Consider the following 18,410-nt stretch of genomic DNA (forward strand, 5'->3'; position numbering starts at 1 on the left):
TTATATTCTTTAAAAAGTACTTGGGATGTTAAGTATTAAGTGAAGTATTTTAAACCCTGTGCCCGTTTAAACACTAAAGAAAAAAAATATTTAAAGACGAAACATATTGCAACACATTGAGTGTTTTGTTAAAGCTAAGGAGTGATGTTAAAAACTTAACAGCCATACCTAAATTACAAGGAGGGGCTTCTTGCAAAAACACGGTCTAATGGATTTAAAGCATGATTCTTAATTAAAATTATTTGTATAACATGTTAGGTATGATGAAGGGTGCCAGAGAGCTAGTCTTGGTATGGAACGGTGACGTGAATTCACATGGTGTACCATGAAGGGTAGGTGTACCATGGTGTACCATGGAGGGTTCATGAAACATCATGAACCATTGAATTTAAATCATATTTCTATCATGAAAATATCTGAGATATTTCTTGGGAATGATGAGGAGGTGTAAGGGGGCAGTCATAGTGTGATACTGCGGCGTGAATTGACTAGGTGTATGACGAAGGGTTAGCATGCAAAAAACATGAATGAATGGATTTAAATTATATTTTTATTAGGAAAATATTGGGATAATGTCTTGGTAAGGATAATAGTATCATCAGGTTGCTATGGGGCCGCCAGATGTTACCAAGGTAGCGTTAATTGCTTAGACTAACTTGTTCTACAGCTTAAAGTTAAGGTTGGAGGTGATAAATGAATGTTTTGGTGGTGGGGTGGCTGATATCTAACACCCAGTCAGAGAAATAAGGGATCATTAGAATCCCTCAAAAATAACTCTTAATAAGGTTAAACTTTATCTTTAATAGCAACCCTTCACCTATGGAATGGGTTGCTAAGGGGTGGGCCAGCCAAATGTTGTCACGGTGGGTAGATATGTATAGTCTTGGGAAAAAGAAACGCGGCATTTTCACTAAAAAGCCCTCAGAAATAGCTCTTAATAGGGCTTAAGTTTACCTTTAATATCAATATTCTTCTCTGGAATTGGTTGCTACGACCTCTGCCTTTCTTCAATTCGTGGTTGTTTTGCTCATATATCGTCCTATGTCAGTTTTTTTTTCAAGTTTCGCTTTTTCCATTGTTGAGTTTTAACTGCTTTTCTGTGTTTTAATATTGGTTAGTGTGTTTGTTTTTATTAATAAAAATTTTGTATATAAAAAGTGTGTATCCTTTAGATTCGTTGATCCAGGATAAAACTTCAATATATTTCACTAATGCAATGAAAAATCTGATACCAATGCTATGAAACGTAACCTGTCAATGTCTCTTCAGAACATTAATAAGGCTGTGAGATGCAGGTATATCTAATTTAGCGAAAATTAATAATATTGGGACACTTTAGCTCTTATATTGAAAGGATTGGAAAGGTGTGAACCATTTAATCATTCTAGTATGGATGAACAGGGGATTCTCCTTGCGTGCAATAGGTTATCATGAAGAATATATTAGCTGAATCAAAATGTTAGAAAGGTCTTCATAGTCAAATTGGCTAGCGCCCCATTCAATTGAGGAGGAATCCCTTTCGAATCCTAATATGGATATACAATCTTAGGAATATATAGGCTCCCTGAGAAATACGTCTTGAAGGAAAATGACATCTCCAAAAGACAAAAAAAAACCTTGAAAGAATAAAAACGCTTTGGAAAGAAAATAAAATGTCTTGAAGTATTACATAACACCCCACGTGTGTGCCCTCCACAGTTACAATTGGGATTCCCCAGGGGGGCTGAAGGAACAAACCAAAAGATGTTATGTGCAACCCGCTACTACTACTGCAGCTACTTTCTATGCGACTACCTGTGACTGCAACTACTACTACTACTACTGCTACCGCGATTGTGACTATGACTGCTGCTGCTATTGCCACGACTAGTATAATTATTTACCTAAACCAAAAGACTGTATATGTATCCAGGTTGTCAAAATGCCATAGATATCTTAGGACACTTTCAGGGAACGTTAAGGGAGAGGTAAAACTTATTCAAGAAACACTATCTGTACGGCCAAAAGAGTGTGTGCATAATACCGCAGGAACAACTAAGAGCATTATGCTGGAAATTTCAAGGTATGTTGTGGGGATGTTAAACTAAACTAAAAGACACTTTGTGTATCCAGGATTGTAAAAAGGGTGTATCCACGGTATCTAAGGAATTGGTAAACGAAGGCAGCTAAGGCAATCACAATTTGGCAGATGATGTAGTCAAGCAGTAAGACTTGTTATTTCTCTTTGAACTCTCTTCAGGGAGTCGACATCTTTGTTTTAAAAGTAATGAGTCAAACAGTAACCATATTCCAAACGGCAGAGTCAAGATTTACTCAAACAATCCATACCCGTTTTATCAAAAAATGAAAGATCGGTATGTGCGCTTCCTGGGATGAAATTCCTTTGGATGAAAATTTTTCGTTTAAGTGGCATGTTCAAACAATAAGAGTGAAAATTTCTTGTGGACATGGAACCATTCGAAAATTAAAGCCTGTATTTCCTTTTCAAATCCACCGTCTTTTATATTTTTCTCTCATTTATCATTATATATGTTACTGTTCGTCTGCGTGGATGTCTACATTTCCTTCGGTATTTGCTCTTTTAACCATCTTCATTAGAAAGTGGCAAGAATTCTCCAGTCGACTAAACAAACTCCTGTTGTCCTCCTTAAGATTAAAGATATTTATGTTTTATCTCTATGTTCGTTGGCATATCAATACTTCCAGAAAGATGTTTGTCCCGTGTTGTTTTTCAAGACTGCTTTAACTATTAGGAGAAGAAAATTTGTACACAGTTCGTTCAGACTTCGGTCTGGCCGTGACTGTGGGGCATGCTTGGAACTTGCTTCCTGCTGAGATCCGGCAGTCACGAACGCTTGGTTCTTTTAAGATACAGATGAAAAGTTTCTTGTTAAAGGTAAATATTAGGTGTTTTATAATTTTTTTTTGTTGTTGTTGTTTTGTTGGCGTTGGATCCTCGATGACGCAAAGAATTTTAAATTGTATTTTATTATCAGGTGAAATGAAGGTTACTGTTTCGTGGGAATTTTATCATTCTTTATTTATTCTATGTCATTTCCCAAATAAACGAGCCATTGAGGCCTTTGTGATAATGTTTTTGTTATTGTTATTTTATTGAAATAAATGGAACTTGAACAAGCCACTAAATGAATTAATACTCCCTTAAAGTAATTCTTGATTTTTCAGATGGATTCTATACGACGCTCCATCATACAATATGTATTCTGACTTGCCCTCGGGTTATTTCTGGGGCGAAGATTACTGCACTGACTTGGCACACGATTTAAGACAAAAGGTATAATGTTTACTTCTCAATGGGCTATTTCCACCTTTCCAAATGACCCCGGTAATATTTTATAAGCTCATAGCGATAGAACTATTTACTAATAAAACTTGCTGCTAACAATGTGTGGAGTTATAATCATTTGGCAAGGATAAAAAATGAGACCTTCAAAAACATAAGAATTAAAATAGCGGTTTAAATTCAAAATAGTTGTAAAATACCCTGAATAGACATAAAACAGAGCTTCCATCCCGAGTTAATTATCAGCAATAGTTTTTTTTCTCTATTCTGAATTTTTCTCCCAAATTCCCCGAATTTCCTAAAACATTTCAAAACGTCAGAGAATTCTACGAAAGACTCTTAAATGACAATTTTTAGTTAACACGTAGAAACAAATTTCTGTTAACTTTTTGTTATATTCTATTTATTATGTATGTATATCTTCCGTTCTGTTAATTTGCAGTTCATAAATCAATTTTATATTAGCCAGTGGAATTAGTAATTTTATCCCTTACAATTTTCCTGTTAAGACAGTGGAAACAGGCCTCTTACTGAAGACCAATAATGAGCTTGACTTATAAAAATGTTATTAATTGATTCCATTCCCATACTTTTTCTCCAGCCTTATTCATTCATACTCTTTTTCTTCCTCTCTCTCTCTCTCATTAGGGAGGGATTTATAACTGACGAGGGACTTAAAACACTGTAAGGAAAACCCAAGTACAGAGGTGGAAGCAAAGGCTCAGACCTCTATAGACCTGAAGACGTTTGTGAGTCTACCCTTAGGAATGAATAGTGGTATAGGATAATTCTAAAGGTATAACAAAATCTATACACTCGAATAAACGACAGTATATATAAACGACATATATATATATATATATATATATATATATATATATATATATATATATATATATATATATATATATATATATATATATATATATATATGATATAGATAACAGGTAGCATTGATAGGTATAGGTATAGATGGTATAGTATAGTATGGTATAGTAGTATGACATAATCTATACGCTCGAATAAACGACAGTCAAAGATCGTATATAATATTGAATAGAGATAAAGGTATAGTATATATTGGTATAGATAACAGGTAACATTGATAGGCAAAGGTATAGTAGGTATAGTATAGTATGGTATAGAATAGTAGGTATGGTATGGTAGTATAACATAATCTATACATCCGAAAAAACGACAGTCAAACATCGTATATAACATTGAAAAAAACAGAATCAGAGGCAACGGTACAGCGGTGTCTATGATAAAGGCCGTAAGGCTTCAAAGTTTTATTATTACTGATTTAAAAAACATTTCCTACAAAAAAAAATTCAAAGAAAAGTAAAGAGCTCCATTACACCAGAAATGAGCAAAAATAAAGTCAAATAAACTTCCAAGCGTAAGACTACCACAAATAACCTTCAATAACTAAATTAAACCCAAAACGATGAAAAATTACATAGCCCAGTGAAGCTCAAAACAAGCAATGATTGACTTGAGTAGGGCTTACAAGCCCAGCGCCTTTTCAAGACAAGAACAAAATTTGCAATTTACTGAAAAACGAAAGACATTTTAAATTTTATCACTTTTTCTTACTTTAATAGATAAAAGATAGTTGCACAATTTTATGCATTATAATTTTAAAGATCATGAGGAATTATAACAAGAAGGACATACGATTATTTTGCTCAAAGAAATCCAATAAAAAGAATTAAACATTTTGAACCGAAATATGCTCAATTATATGACTTGTTTCATTTGCCCTCCTCCACTTTTTCATAAAAGAAATTTATTTAATGAAAAAGTGAAATACTTTTTCTCCAGCCTTATTCATTCTTACTCTTTTTCTTCCTCTCTCTCTCTCTCTCTCTCATTAGGGAGGGATTTATAACTGACGAGGGACTTAAAACACTGTAAGGAAAACCCAAGTACAGAGGTGGAAGCAAAGGCTCAGACCTCTGTAGACCTGAAGACGTTTGTGAGTCTACCCTTAGGGATGAATAGTGGTATAGGATAATTCTAAAGGTATAACAAAATCTATACACTCGAATAAACGACAGTATATATAAACGACATATATATATATATATATATATATATATATATATATATAGCTGATATAGATAACAGGTAGCATAGATAGGTAGAGGTATAGATGGTATAGTATAGTATGGTATAGTAGTATGACATAATCTATTCGCTCGAATAAACGACAGTCAAACATCGTATATAATATTGAATAGAGATATAGGTATAGTATATATTGGTATAGATAACAGGTAACATTGATAGGCAAAGGTATAGTAGGTATAGTATAGTATGGTATAGAGTAGTAGGTATGGTATGGTAGTATAACATAATCTATACACTCGAATAAACGACAGTCAAACATCGTATATAACATTGAATAAAACAGAATCAGAGGCAACGTTACAGCGGTGTCTATGATAAAGGCCGTAAGGCTTCAAAGTTTTATTATTACTGGTTTAAAAAACATTTCCTACAAAAAAAAATTCACAGAAAAGTAAAGAGCTCCATTACACCAGAAATGAGCAAAAATAAAGTCAAATAAACTTCCAAGCGTAAGACTACCACAAATAACCTTCAATAACTAAATTAAACCCAAAACGATGAAAAATTACATAACCCAGTGAAGCTCAAAACAAGCAATGATTGACTTGAGTAGGGCTTACAAGCCCAGCGCCTTTCCAAGACAAGAACAAAATTTGCAATTTACTGAAAAACGAAAGACATTTTCAATTTTATCACTTTTTCTTACTTTAATAGATAAAAGATTGTTAGAACTTTAAGGAATGATTTTAATTATATGGATGTTAAACTGATAATCCACAGTCATTTGTTTGTTTTTTGTTTTTTTGTTTTTTTTCAGTAAAGTGGAAATTGTCTTCTGATCCTGAGATGAAATCATTCCTACTCATGTTAATTATTGCTCGTTTTGAGTTTAACCCGGTTATTTTTTGCAATTTCTGTTCGTTCTGGGGAAGAAGTTTTTTTTAAATTAATTTCTGTCCGAATTTTATATACAGTGTCTTTTTCATAGAAAAAATAATATTTTACATCTTTTTGTTTATTTTTCTATAAGAATCTACGATTTGGCTTGCAATTTCTATGTTAGAGAAATTTTCTCTCCAATGTTTAATCTTAACACAAATAGCATTATTGAATTTAATTTTATACCTCCTTAAGTTGACCAAAAAAAAAAATTTTATTTGCAAAAATTTTTATCTATTCTCTTTGACAACCAGGATGCACGTAAAGTCTTTTGATTTATTTAAATGGTAAGAGCAGAAGTAGTAATTATAGTAACCCTGAAAGTTTCAACTGAATGTCGTTCTCAATATATTGCTGAAGTGTCTTATTGGCAACCATACATAAAATGCCTTTTGATTTCGTTTTAAAGCAACATATAGTCTTAAGACATTATGTGAAAATACATAATGTGTTGGGTTGACATATTCAAAACCCGTAGAAACATAGTTGCTGGACCATTCTACTATGTTTAACAAAATAGCTGTCTCAAAATTTTGAAAGGATGTCTTTGAAAAATGAATGGGCTCGGAAGGAGCGCTTCTTGCCCTCCAATCTCTTTGGGCTCTTAAAAATAGCACTAGAACCTTTTAATTTAGGTCAACATCCGCCTAAGTATACCTTGAAAGCTTCACCTTAATACTCTTCACTTGTGTAGCAGCAATAATTGCAGTAGTGTTAGTAGCAGTATATGCACAGCACCTTTGGTTTCTTCAACGTCACCTTCAACACCCGCTGACAATTTCAATTTAATACCATCAGCTGTTCCTGAAGCATTCCTGATACATCCTCTTGACAAAATGTGGGGGCATAGTGTTTTTTGATTTAGTTCCATGCAGTTTCAAAATCTCTCAAATTTTTCACGTTAATTCCTTTAGTTTTAGTAGCAGCAGTGCTAGTTGAATTAATAGTAGTAGACTTAACTTTAGTGGAAGTAGTAGCAGTAGAAGCAGCAACAATAGTAGAAGTAGTGGTAGTATGAGTAAAAGCAGTAGCACTAGAATGCAAATATTTTCTTTTGGTTAGTTCAACATCCACCAAAACAAGCCCTTCTAGTCTCAACTTCAGACACTAACTGTTCATAGGATATTGCTGTTCCACCCTTTTGATAACCTGCATACAAGTGGCATGTTGTGATGAATTTCAATTTAATACCATCAACTGTCATTTCTGATAAATCCTCTTAACAAAATGTGGGGGCATAGTGTTTTTTTATTTTAGTTCCATGCAGTTTCAAACATCCCCCTCCCGCAAACAAATTCCTTAAGAGATTCACCTTCATAACCTTAGGCATAATAGCAGTCACTGAAGTATTATCAGTATTACTAGTAGTTGCATTAACAGCAATAGCAAAAGTGCTATTAGCAGCAGTAGTACTAATGTGTTACCCTTACAAGCAGTTGCACCAGAAGTATTAGTTGAAGTAATAGCAGTAACTGTAAAAATAGTATTGACAGTAGTATTAGCAGTAGTGTGCATATAATGCCTTTTGGTGAGATGGTCTTCCCCTTTTAGCATTCTCTGAAAGTTCCAAATTAATACTCAAGTCAATTCTTCAGATTCGCTATTTTAACAAGGTACGTATCGTCTTTTGACTTAGCTCAAAACTTCCCCTCAATATCGTAAATGGAGTACTGGTAGTAGTAGTAGTGGTGGTAGTTGTAGTAGTGGTAGCACGCAAACACTACCTTTTGATCATTTGCCTTGTCATTTTCAATTCATCGATTTACAATTCAATGAGTCCTCTCCGAAGTTTATAGGAACACCGCTTCTTATAAAACCATATACGCCCCCGTGGTACAAATTAAAACCCTTGCCCTGAGAGCTTTGGGGGGGAGGGGGTTGTTATTTCAAAGACATAATTACTGGACTTTTAAACTTTGCTGAAATAAAGGATTATAAAAAAAAATTGATTGGATTTGAGAAATGATGTTTGGGGCTGGCTGGTTGCCCACCAATCACTCCCCAATATTACAAAGGGCACTAAAATTCTCAATTTTAAGTTGAATGAGCCCCCTGTCCCCTCTCCTTCTATGCGAATGAGCTCCTCCTTTTTTATACGAAGTGCCCTGGTCTGCAAAAACAAAAAAAAGAACAATAAATAATACATTGTGCCCACATCGCTCTTTGCTTAGGCATCCCTATTGCACTGCCTATGACTACTTTTTTCAAAAAGCATTTCAAATGACAGGGTTGGTCATATAAACTATAGAAGGGGGATCATTCGATTGGAAATCGGAAATCCTAGTGCCTTTTTTAAGAGTAAAAAAAGTTCGTACCCCCCCCCCCCCCTCCTCACGTCTTATGTTTCCTAAACGCATCAAGTCGAAATTTTGAAATAGTCATTTTGTTCAAAATGGTTTTAAGAACATTTTTAAAAACTTCGGGGTAGACAAAAGCCAGAGAACCCAGCAAAAGTGCTTTAAGTTATGCTTCGGGGCATAAATTATAAGGGTTTTACAAAAGGGGTGGTCAGATAAACTTCCGAAAGGGATCATTTCAGTGGAAATTGAAAGGTTTAGCTCCTTTTGAAGAGGTAAAATTATCTGAGTCTAACTACCCCTGTCCTCACTCCCTTTTTTTCCCAAAGACAGAAAACAGAATTTTTAGATTAGTATTCTCTTTAAAAAAAAGTTCATGCATTATATAACAATGCCTTTGTGGCTGAAACAGCTCCCCAGAGTCCAGGGTTGTATACTATTCTTCGGAGGCATGGACGATTTTACTGAAGGGGTAATCGCATGGATTTTAAAGGAGGCTCAATTGGTTTAAAACTGAAAGTTCTTGTTCCTTTTTGGGAGTCAAAAAGTGGTAGGTTCGCAACAGGCCCCTTAAGCCTTCTTTTCCCCGAATTTTTCCCATAGAAAATTCAAGATAACTGGTTTTTTTCAAAATAGTCCAAAGATTACATAACAATGCCTTCAGGGTTGTTACAACCCCCAGAGCCCGGGGCCAAGGATTGAAGTTATGTCTCAGGGCATATGTGGTTTCTATGGAAAAGATGGCTGTATAAACTTCGAAGGACGCTTTTAGACGTTGAAAGTTCTATTTATCTTTTAAAGAGTCAAAAGTGAAAGAAGGGCAAATAGATCCCTCCCCCCACATCCTCTTTTCCCAAAGTGGATCCGATCTAACCCTTGAAAGTGCCATTTTGTTCAAAATGGTCCAAATTTCATATTGCAAATCCTTCAGGGTTGACACAATCCCCAGAGATGGTGGATAAGGCTTGTAATTTATGCCTAAGTGGCAAATCATATATTTAGACTTCGGAGGAAGCTTATTTGACTGAAAAATTGAAAGTTCTAGTTCTTTTATAATAGTAAAAAGTGATTGGGGACAGCCACCTCCCCACGCTTTCTTTTCCCCAACTGCATCTGATCAAAATTCTAATATAGCCTTTTAGTTCAAAATTATCAAAAGATCATAAAGTAATTATTCAGGGTCGACACAACCTTGCAGAACTCGTGGGTATTTCTTGTAAGTTATAACCAGGGGTAATTAAGGTTTTTGTGGAACGGGTGGTTGTGTAAGTCTCGGAGGAGGCTTATTTGACTGGAGATTGAAACTTATAGCTCTATTTTCAAAAATTGAAAGTAATTGGACGATAGGCAGTCCCCCGTCTCCATCCCCTTATCCCCAAAGTTGTCTGTCCTGAATTTTAAGATAGTCATTTTGTTTAGAATAGTTGAAAGGTTAAATTGCTATGTTTGTGGGGTTTACCCCTAGCCCCAGCCAATGGCTGAAAAAATTCAATATATTATAAAATAACTCTTTTAGATATTTAGAAGAAAAAACTGTTTCTAATTCGTTTTGACAGCAAAATATCTATTTTATGCTGATTACAAATATTAAAAAATTGTGAAGTTTAAAGGTATCCAAACAAAGTTATTGGGACAGAGAAATATACATACTTAAACAGTTCATGAGAGCGAACTGAAAGTAAAAAGAACACCTAAAGAGCGTAGGAACAAACCTAAAAAAGAATTAAATAATAATATGTATACGAAAAGCAAATGCTTTTCGCTTTAACTCTAGAAATGTATAATCAATAAAGTTTCAAGCTTATTAATGAAAATTTATAGTTTTACACAAAATATTTTCGTTTTTCATAAGAAAGTTGATGACTGATGATTTTTTTCAAGTCTAATTGCAATTAACCAGTGGTTATAGCATATCGAGAGAGGATTATTCGGACGGAAATTGAAGGTTCTGGCACCTATTTCAAACTGTATGAGATAATACAATACAGGATGTTGCCAATTTCCGCGGCAAAACAAGAATTTCGCCCGACTAAGGTCAAAATACCATCAAGTGGAAATTGTGAGAAAGCCAATCAATTTAGAACTATCCAACTGCGGTTTATAGAGCCATCTATTTTTTGAAGACATGCTTTGACGCGGTAGCGCGTTCATCTCTAAGCATTAAAATGTGAAATATATACAAAACAAGCGCATATTATATAAAATTAATAGCTTTTAATATATAATAAAATTTTACATAAGAACGTTAATAAAGGCTGAGATGGCTAGGCCATGATCTGCGGATGAAGGATGACAGATTGCCGATGATTGTCCTTTTTGGCCAACCGTCTGGGGCTACATGGAAAGCAGGTCGTCCTTGTCTGGGTTGAGAGAATGTCATAAATGAAGATTTAAAGGAAATGGAAACTTCCTGGGAGGGTGTAGAGGGAGGCCTTGAATAGATTAGGTTGGAGGAGGAGTGTGCGTAGCTGTAGCGGCTTGGTGCTGCAGTGAGTTATTATTATTAGTAGTAGAAGTAGTTTATTATATAGAACGTTTATTAATGTTTTGTATTTAGAATGAAAATATTAGAAAGCTATTTACATAGCCTCTCAGTTTCTGAAGCCATGCTGTCAGAATGCATTGCATTTTAATCATCGCATCGCCATCATGCGATGGCGTATTCACCTCTAACCATTTGTATATGCAATCTATCATGGCTTATATAGACACCAATTGTGCAAACTTTTTTTCAAAAGCAACACATAGTTATCGTCGCGACATTAAATGGCGCTGTGTCAAAACCAGACACTCTCGCAGATCCCCAACTACCTTCATTTGAATAATATATCTCGAAAAAGAATGCAGTGTCATAAATTACCGTTACTGCAGTCCTACCTGATAGTAACGATAAAGTTAAATTTACAATTTTATATTCGTATAATTGGCATCTATAATGTATGCAAAAGGTGGAGACTTTAGTGCAAAAGGTGGAGAGGGAACTTATGGGGGTCAAGTGTTAGCCCTCAGACATTGGATAATTCATATGATGTCGTCACATTCAGCTTTCATTTGTAATGCTTATTTAATTTTATTTAATCTCAACAAAAACAAATGCCCTACAGCGTTCTTTATAAACTATTATTAAAGTTCTAATAATCCGTCGTTTATAATTAAAATACGGTAATAAAAACATGCTTTCGCTACTTGCCATCCTTTTGAGTATCATTATGTATTATTACATATTTTTTCTTCTTTTTCCTCCTACGAAAAGAGAAAATGATAATTCTATCAAAACAAAACTTGACTTAAGAAAATAGGTTATAAGGAAAGCAAACAATATTTAATACAATATTCCTATTTTCTCGTGGAGATTATTATTTTCTAAGTAAGTCAAGGAAGACTCTAATATCAGGGATGAAAATTAAGAGTATATGATTTTGTTGGTCGTCATTAGCTTGGAACTATAATGCCTATAATGGAACAGCTATTTCAAATGATGAAATTCTTCATTTAAAACTTCTTGAACTTCATCAATACTCCTTGAGATGTGAAGTCATGTAAAGTTTATGTCATGTACTGAATTTTGTAAGGAAATCATGTAAAGAAATTCTTCATTTCAAAACTTCTTGAACTTCATCAATAGGCTACTCCTTGAGATGTGTAGTCATGTTAAGTTTATGTCATGCAAAGAATTTTTCAAAGAAATCATGTAAAGAAATTCTTCATTCCAAAACTTCTTGAACTTCATCAATACTCCTTGAGATGCGAATCTCAATTTCAGTCATTTTAATTTCACAGTAATTTTCAATACTGTAATTTGCTAATGCTTGAGTAATAAATAATTTTCATTTTCGACAAGTAGGTCAAAGTAATCTTGCCAAGGGATCCAGCAGAATTTCTCCTAATGCGGGAGGGGGAGCAAATAAATTTTTTTCTAGAAGGTGTGCCCTTTTTTATCTTTTTTTAATTTCAGGACGAAATTATTTTTTTTAAATGTGACAAAAAGTTTAAGTTTTTCTATATATTTACTTTTCTAGAGGGGTAAATGTAAAACAACTCTTTCCTTTCCGGAGGCTTTTCTTAAATTTGGCACCTGAAGGGACAGTAATGGAAAAACATTTTCCAAAAAGAAGTGGAGGTCATGTTCGGATTATTCTCATCATTGGTGAATAGGTTCCAATTTTGAGAACGTATTCTTGCTTTGAGAATAAGAGGTGGGTCGGGATTTTAATTTTCGTGCAATCACGCTAAACATAGTTTACCCGATAAAAATTCTCTGAAGTTGCCCTAGGTTAAACTCCCGAGATAACAGGTGTACCAGAGCACATCAAAAGATGTTGCATGCATCCAACTTTTCAGGAGGAAACACCCCCTAAAAGTCATAGACTCTTAATGAAAATCACACCATCAGGTTCAGCGTATCAGCGAACCCTACTGTAGAGGTTTCAAGCTCTTATCTGCAATTAAATAAAAAAAACAAGTTTTTTTTTAACTGAAAGTAAGAAGCGACATTAAAACTTAAGACAAACAGAAATTACTCCGAATATGAAAGGGGCTTTTCCTTCTCAACGCCCCGCTCTTTACGCTAAAGTTTGACTTTTTCTCTTAACTCTACGTTTTAAAACAGTAAAAAACTTTAGCGTAAAGAGCGAGGAAAAGCCCATTTCATATACGGAGTTTTTTTTTTTATTTAATTTCTGAACGTTTTTTTAATTAATGCATGTTTTGATTTTAGCTCACCGCACGTAAATAATTAAAACGAAATTTGCATACTAGTTTTCTTGGGCTAAATGGCTTTCTCATAGTTTTAATCGGAAGATTTTTAGAAAAAGGAGCGGGGGAGGAGGCCTAGTTGTCCTCCAAGTTTTGATTGTTAAAAATGTAACTAGAGCTTTAAATTTTTTTTAAACGTTTTCATTAGTAAAAAGTAAGCGTATGTTACGAATTAACTTACGTAGCGTAGCGAACTTCTATATATTTATGTTTTTATTACGTATATAAGGGGGTTCACCCCCTCGTCAATACCTCGCTCTTTACACTAAATCTTGAATTTTGCCCCAATTCCTTAAGAATAACCCCTGAATGACAAAGGCCGTAGAATAGATAGTTGAAATTACTAAAAATACTTTAGCGTAAATAGCGAGGTATTACGAGGAGGTTAACCCCTCATTTGCGTAATAATTTCTGCTCCTTTTAAGTTTTAATGCTGCTCCTTACTTTCAGTTGAAAAAACTTTTCATATTTATTTTTTCATTGTTTTTTTTTAAATAATGTTAGAAAGTCCTAAGCCCCCTTCATTGAAATTCTATTACCCTATGACAAATTTCTCCATGGAAAGATCCTCCCACTTAACCCTCCCACAACTTCTACCCCCCAAACCAAAAATCCCTTGAAAACGTCTGTACACTTCCCAATACCCATTAGTATATGTAAACAACGGTCAAAGTTTGTAACTTGAAGCCCTTCCCACGGGGACTCTGGGGGAGTAAGTCGTCTCTAAAGACATAGTTATTAGGATTGTCGACAATGGTGAATAAAATGGCTATCTCAGAATTTTAATCCGTTGACTTTGGGAAAACAATGAGCGTGGGAGGGGGCCTAGGTGCCCTCCAATTATTTGTCACTTAAAAAGGGCACTAGAACTTTTAATTTTCATTATAATGAGCCCTCTCACGACATTCTAGGACCACTGAGTCAATACGATCACCCCTGGGGAAAAAAATCCGTGATCTGTCTTCTGGCAAAAAATGCGAACTTCTACATTAGGATTCTCTCATACGCTGAGTCTGATTGTGTGATTTTTGTTAAGATTGTATTACTTTTAGGGGGTATATCCCCCTATTTTTTGAACAAGGCAAATTTTCTCAGGCTCGTAACTTTTGATGGGTAAGATTAAACTTGATGAAACTTATATATTTAAAATCAGCGTTAAAATGCAATTCTTTTGAAGTAACTATTGGTATCAAAATTCCGTTTTTCAGAGCTTCGTTTACTATTTAGCCGGGTCGCTCCTTACGGAATTTTGTATTTTTTACCAGAAGAAAGATCACAGATATGTGTTCATTTTTTTTTTTTTTTTCAGGGATAATCGTTTAAACACATTGGGTCTAGAATGTTGCGAGAGGGCCCATTCTAATGGAAAGTTAAAGTTCTAATGCCCTTTTCAAATGACAAAAAAGAACTGGAGAGCAGCTAGGCCTCCTCCTTAGCTCATTTTTTCCCAAAGTCACCGGATAAAAATTGTGAGATAGTCATTTTATTCAATAGAGTCGAAAAACTGATCTTAAATATATAAATTTCATCAAAAGTTATCTCAAAGTCACCCATCAAAAGTTAAGAGTCTGAGGAAATTTACTTTATTTCATAAAAAATGGGAGGGGGGCTTCCTTAAAGACATAAAAAATGAGGGAAAAAACAACAAAAAAAAACAAATAGACACGCATCCATGATCCGTCTTCTGTCAAAAATGCAAAATCCCACATTTTTTGCAGATTAGAGCTTGAAACTTGTACAGTGGAGTTCTTTGTTACGCTGAATCTGATGGTGTGATATTCGTTAAGATTCTATGACTTCTAGGGTTGTTTCATTCTATTTTCTAAAACGAGGCAAATTTCTCAGGCGCCTAACGTTTGATGGATAAGATTAAATTTGACAAAACTTATATATTTAAATTTTGCATAAAAATGCAATTCTTTTGACGTAACTATTGGCATTAAATTTCCATTTTTAGAGTTTCGGTTACAATTGAGCCAGGTCGCTCCTTACTTAAATTAATATTAACTTAATTAAATTAATGTGCAAATTTCGTTTTAATTGGTCATGTACGGTGAGCGAAAATCAAAACTTGTATTAATTGAAAAACGTTGAGAAACTAAATAAAAAAAGAAGTTTTTTCAACTGGAAGTAAGGAGCAACATTAAAACTCAAAACGAACAATGATTATTATGTATATAAGGAGGTTCGTGCTCTTCTCAATACTTCTCTCTTTACGCTAAAATATTTTTTCAGTAATTTCTAAAGAGCTATTTATTCTAATTAAACGGCCTTTGTGATTCAGGGGCCATTCTTAAAGAATTGGCAAAAAAATCAAACTTTAGTGTAAAGAGCGAGGTATTGACGAGTGGAGAACCCCTCATATACGTAATAAAAATATACGAATATAGAAGCTCCTTACGTAAGTTGATTTGTCAGCTATGTATATTTATTACTAATAAAAACGCTTGTAAATGAAATTAAAAGTCCTAGTGGCCTTTTTTAAGTAACCAAAAAAATTAAAGGGAAACTACACCCCCTCCCCACCCCTTTTTTCTCAAAATCGCGAGATCAAAACTTTGAGAAAGCCATTTAGCCAAAAAAAAGTAAAATTGATATACAAATTTTGTTCTAAGTATTCATGTACGGTGGGCCAAAATCAAAACCTGTATTAATTCAAAAATATTGAGAAATTAAACAATAAAAACAAGTATTTAACTGAAAGTAAGGAGCAACATTAAAACTTAAAAGGAACAGAAATTTTTACGTATATGAGGGGGTTTGTAACCTCCTCAATACATCACTCTTTACGCTAAAGTATTTTTAGTAATTTCAAGAGAGCTATTTATTCTAATTAAGTGACGTTTTTAATTCGGGGTTCCTTCTTAAAGAATTGGCAAGAAATTCAATCTTTAGTGTAAAGAGCAAGGCATTGACGAAAGGACGAACCCCTTCATACACGTAATAAAAATATATGAATATAGAAGTTCCTTACGTAAATTAATTTGTAAGTTAAGTATATTTATTACTAATAAAAACGTCCGTAAATAATAATAAAAGTTCTAGTGGCTTTTTTAAGTAACCAAAAAAATTGAAGGCAACTAGGCCCTCTCCTCCTCCCCCCTTACTCTTTGTCTCTCAAAATCTTCCTAACAGAAATTTGAGAAAGCCAATTAGCCAAAAAAAAAGTAAGAAAAGTAAGTTTTCCTAAAAGTAAGGAGTGACATTAAAATTGAAAATGAACAGAAATTATTCCGTGCATGAAAGGGGCTGTCCCCTTCTCAATGCCCCGCTATTTACACTAAACTTTGACTCTTTCTCACAATTCTACCTTTTAAAACAATAAACACCTTTAGCGTAAAGAGCGGGGCATTAAAGAGTGGACAGCCCCTTTCATACACGGAATAATTTCTCTTCGTTTTTATTTTATATGTCGCTCCTTACTTTCAGTATAAATAACCTTGTTTTTTTTATTTAATCCAAAAAAACACCCGATCAGTTGAAGCTTCACTAATATTCAAAGATAAAGCTGCCGGGATAAGACCAGAATCTATTACCGAATGAATAATATTCAAGAGTACTGCGCAAGCCTTCTCTTTAAAACGTTGTAAATAAAATTAAAAGTTCTAATCCCCTGTTTGAGTAACCAAAAAAAAGAGGGGCAACTGAGCCCCCTTCCCCGGCCTTTTTCTCAAAACCGTCGGATGAAAACTTTGAGAAATCCATTTAGCCAAAAAAAAAAGTAAAAATAATATGCAAATGTCGTTCTAATTATTCATGTACGGTGAGCCAAAATCAAAACCTGTATTAATTGAAAAACGTTGAAAAATTGAAAAATAAAAATAATTTTTTTTTAACCAGCATTCTCAAACATTTTGCTGAAAACAGATAGGAGACAAATTGGCCTATTAATAGCAGGATTTATCCGAGAACCACCTTTAGACAGCACTATAACCTTAACTTGCTTGAGAGATTCATGAAAAATTCTTGTCTCGAAATACAAATTGACGAGCTTAACCACTGGTGACTAGCTGGCAGAATAGCACGGATAACCCTTGCAGAAATTCTATCTGGCCTTGAAAAGAATGATCCTTTAAGACTATTCAAGATACGAGCTATCTGAAACACAGAAAAAGATTTCAAGACCCTTGATTTTAAATATGAGGGTCCAAGATAGGCTCTGAAATCGCAACAAAAATTGCAGAGGAAGCACTCGTTTCCCCTATATTAGCAAAATAAAAGGTAAGCTCAAGCTAAACATATCTTCTTTGGACGGCTTTACCATCAACTATCAGTAAAGGCCTCCATATTCTTCGACTGAAAGTAGAGGGTGAGTAGGTCTAAGAGTTCAATTAATTATATATCTTGAATTTCTATCATTCTTTCTACACTCAAAAAATTTCCTATTATTATACTGAGACATAGCCTTCCAACACAAAGAATTAAATATACTAAAATAGGCCTTGAACCGTTGATAATGAGCTGTAGATGATGAAGCCTTGTAAAATTTCCACAAATAATTTTTGTTTTTCTTTTTGATAAAGACGTGGAGTCGTCCACGAATTCTATGGTGCTATCCTTTTCGAAGAATGAGGTGCTAGCTCAATGTCAAGGGCTCCTTCTTTCACTAAATCATAAAAGAAATCAAAAGAGCGGCCCGATTCCATGGCTGATCAGTCAGACAATAAGTTAGTAAGCTCAGCTCAGTATCAACAAAACATTTTCAGTGTTTTGAAACAATGTCTACTTTTCAGTGTCTCCTTTTCGAAGAATGAGGTGCTAGATTCTGAAGGTAAACTTCTAGGACACTTTCTTTCACGAAATCATAAAAGAAGTCAAAAGAGCGGCTATAATTCAATTTAGAAACCAAACTATCCCATAGCAGATCTGTCAGACAATAAGTTAGTAGACTTAGCTCAGTATCAACAAAACGAAAAAGAAAAGATTAGATGGTGATGCTTTACGCTGCACTTGATCAGCATTCTTATATCAGAAAATAACAGGAAAATTATCAGAAATATCACTAACCAGAACCAAATTATCTGTGACATCTAGTGATGAGA

General features: G+C 34.2%; 1 protein-coding gene across 1 annotated transcript in view; it reads left to right on the plus strand.

Moving 5' to 3' along the window:
* The window catches only part of LOC136038352 (gamma-crystallin-2-like), a 41,912-nt gene that overhangs the window by 9,373 nt on the left and 14,129 nt on the right, over positions 1 to 18,410 (plus strand). Inside the window, exon 2 of the mRNA XM_065721424.1 lies at positions 3,187 to 3,295. Within this exon, the coding sequence (XP_065577496.1) occupies positions 3,187 to 3,295 (109 nt within the window). The remainder of the gene's footprint in view (positions 1 to 3,186; positions 3,296 to 18,410) is intronic.

The sequence above is a fragment of the Artemia franciscana genome, chromosome 18, assembly GCF_032884065.1.
Source record: "Artemia franciscana chromosome 18, ASM3288406v1, whole genome shotgun sequence".
NCBI lineage: Eukaryota > Metazoa > Arthropoda > Branchiopoda > Anostraca > Artemiidae > Artemia > Artemia franciscana.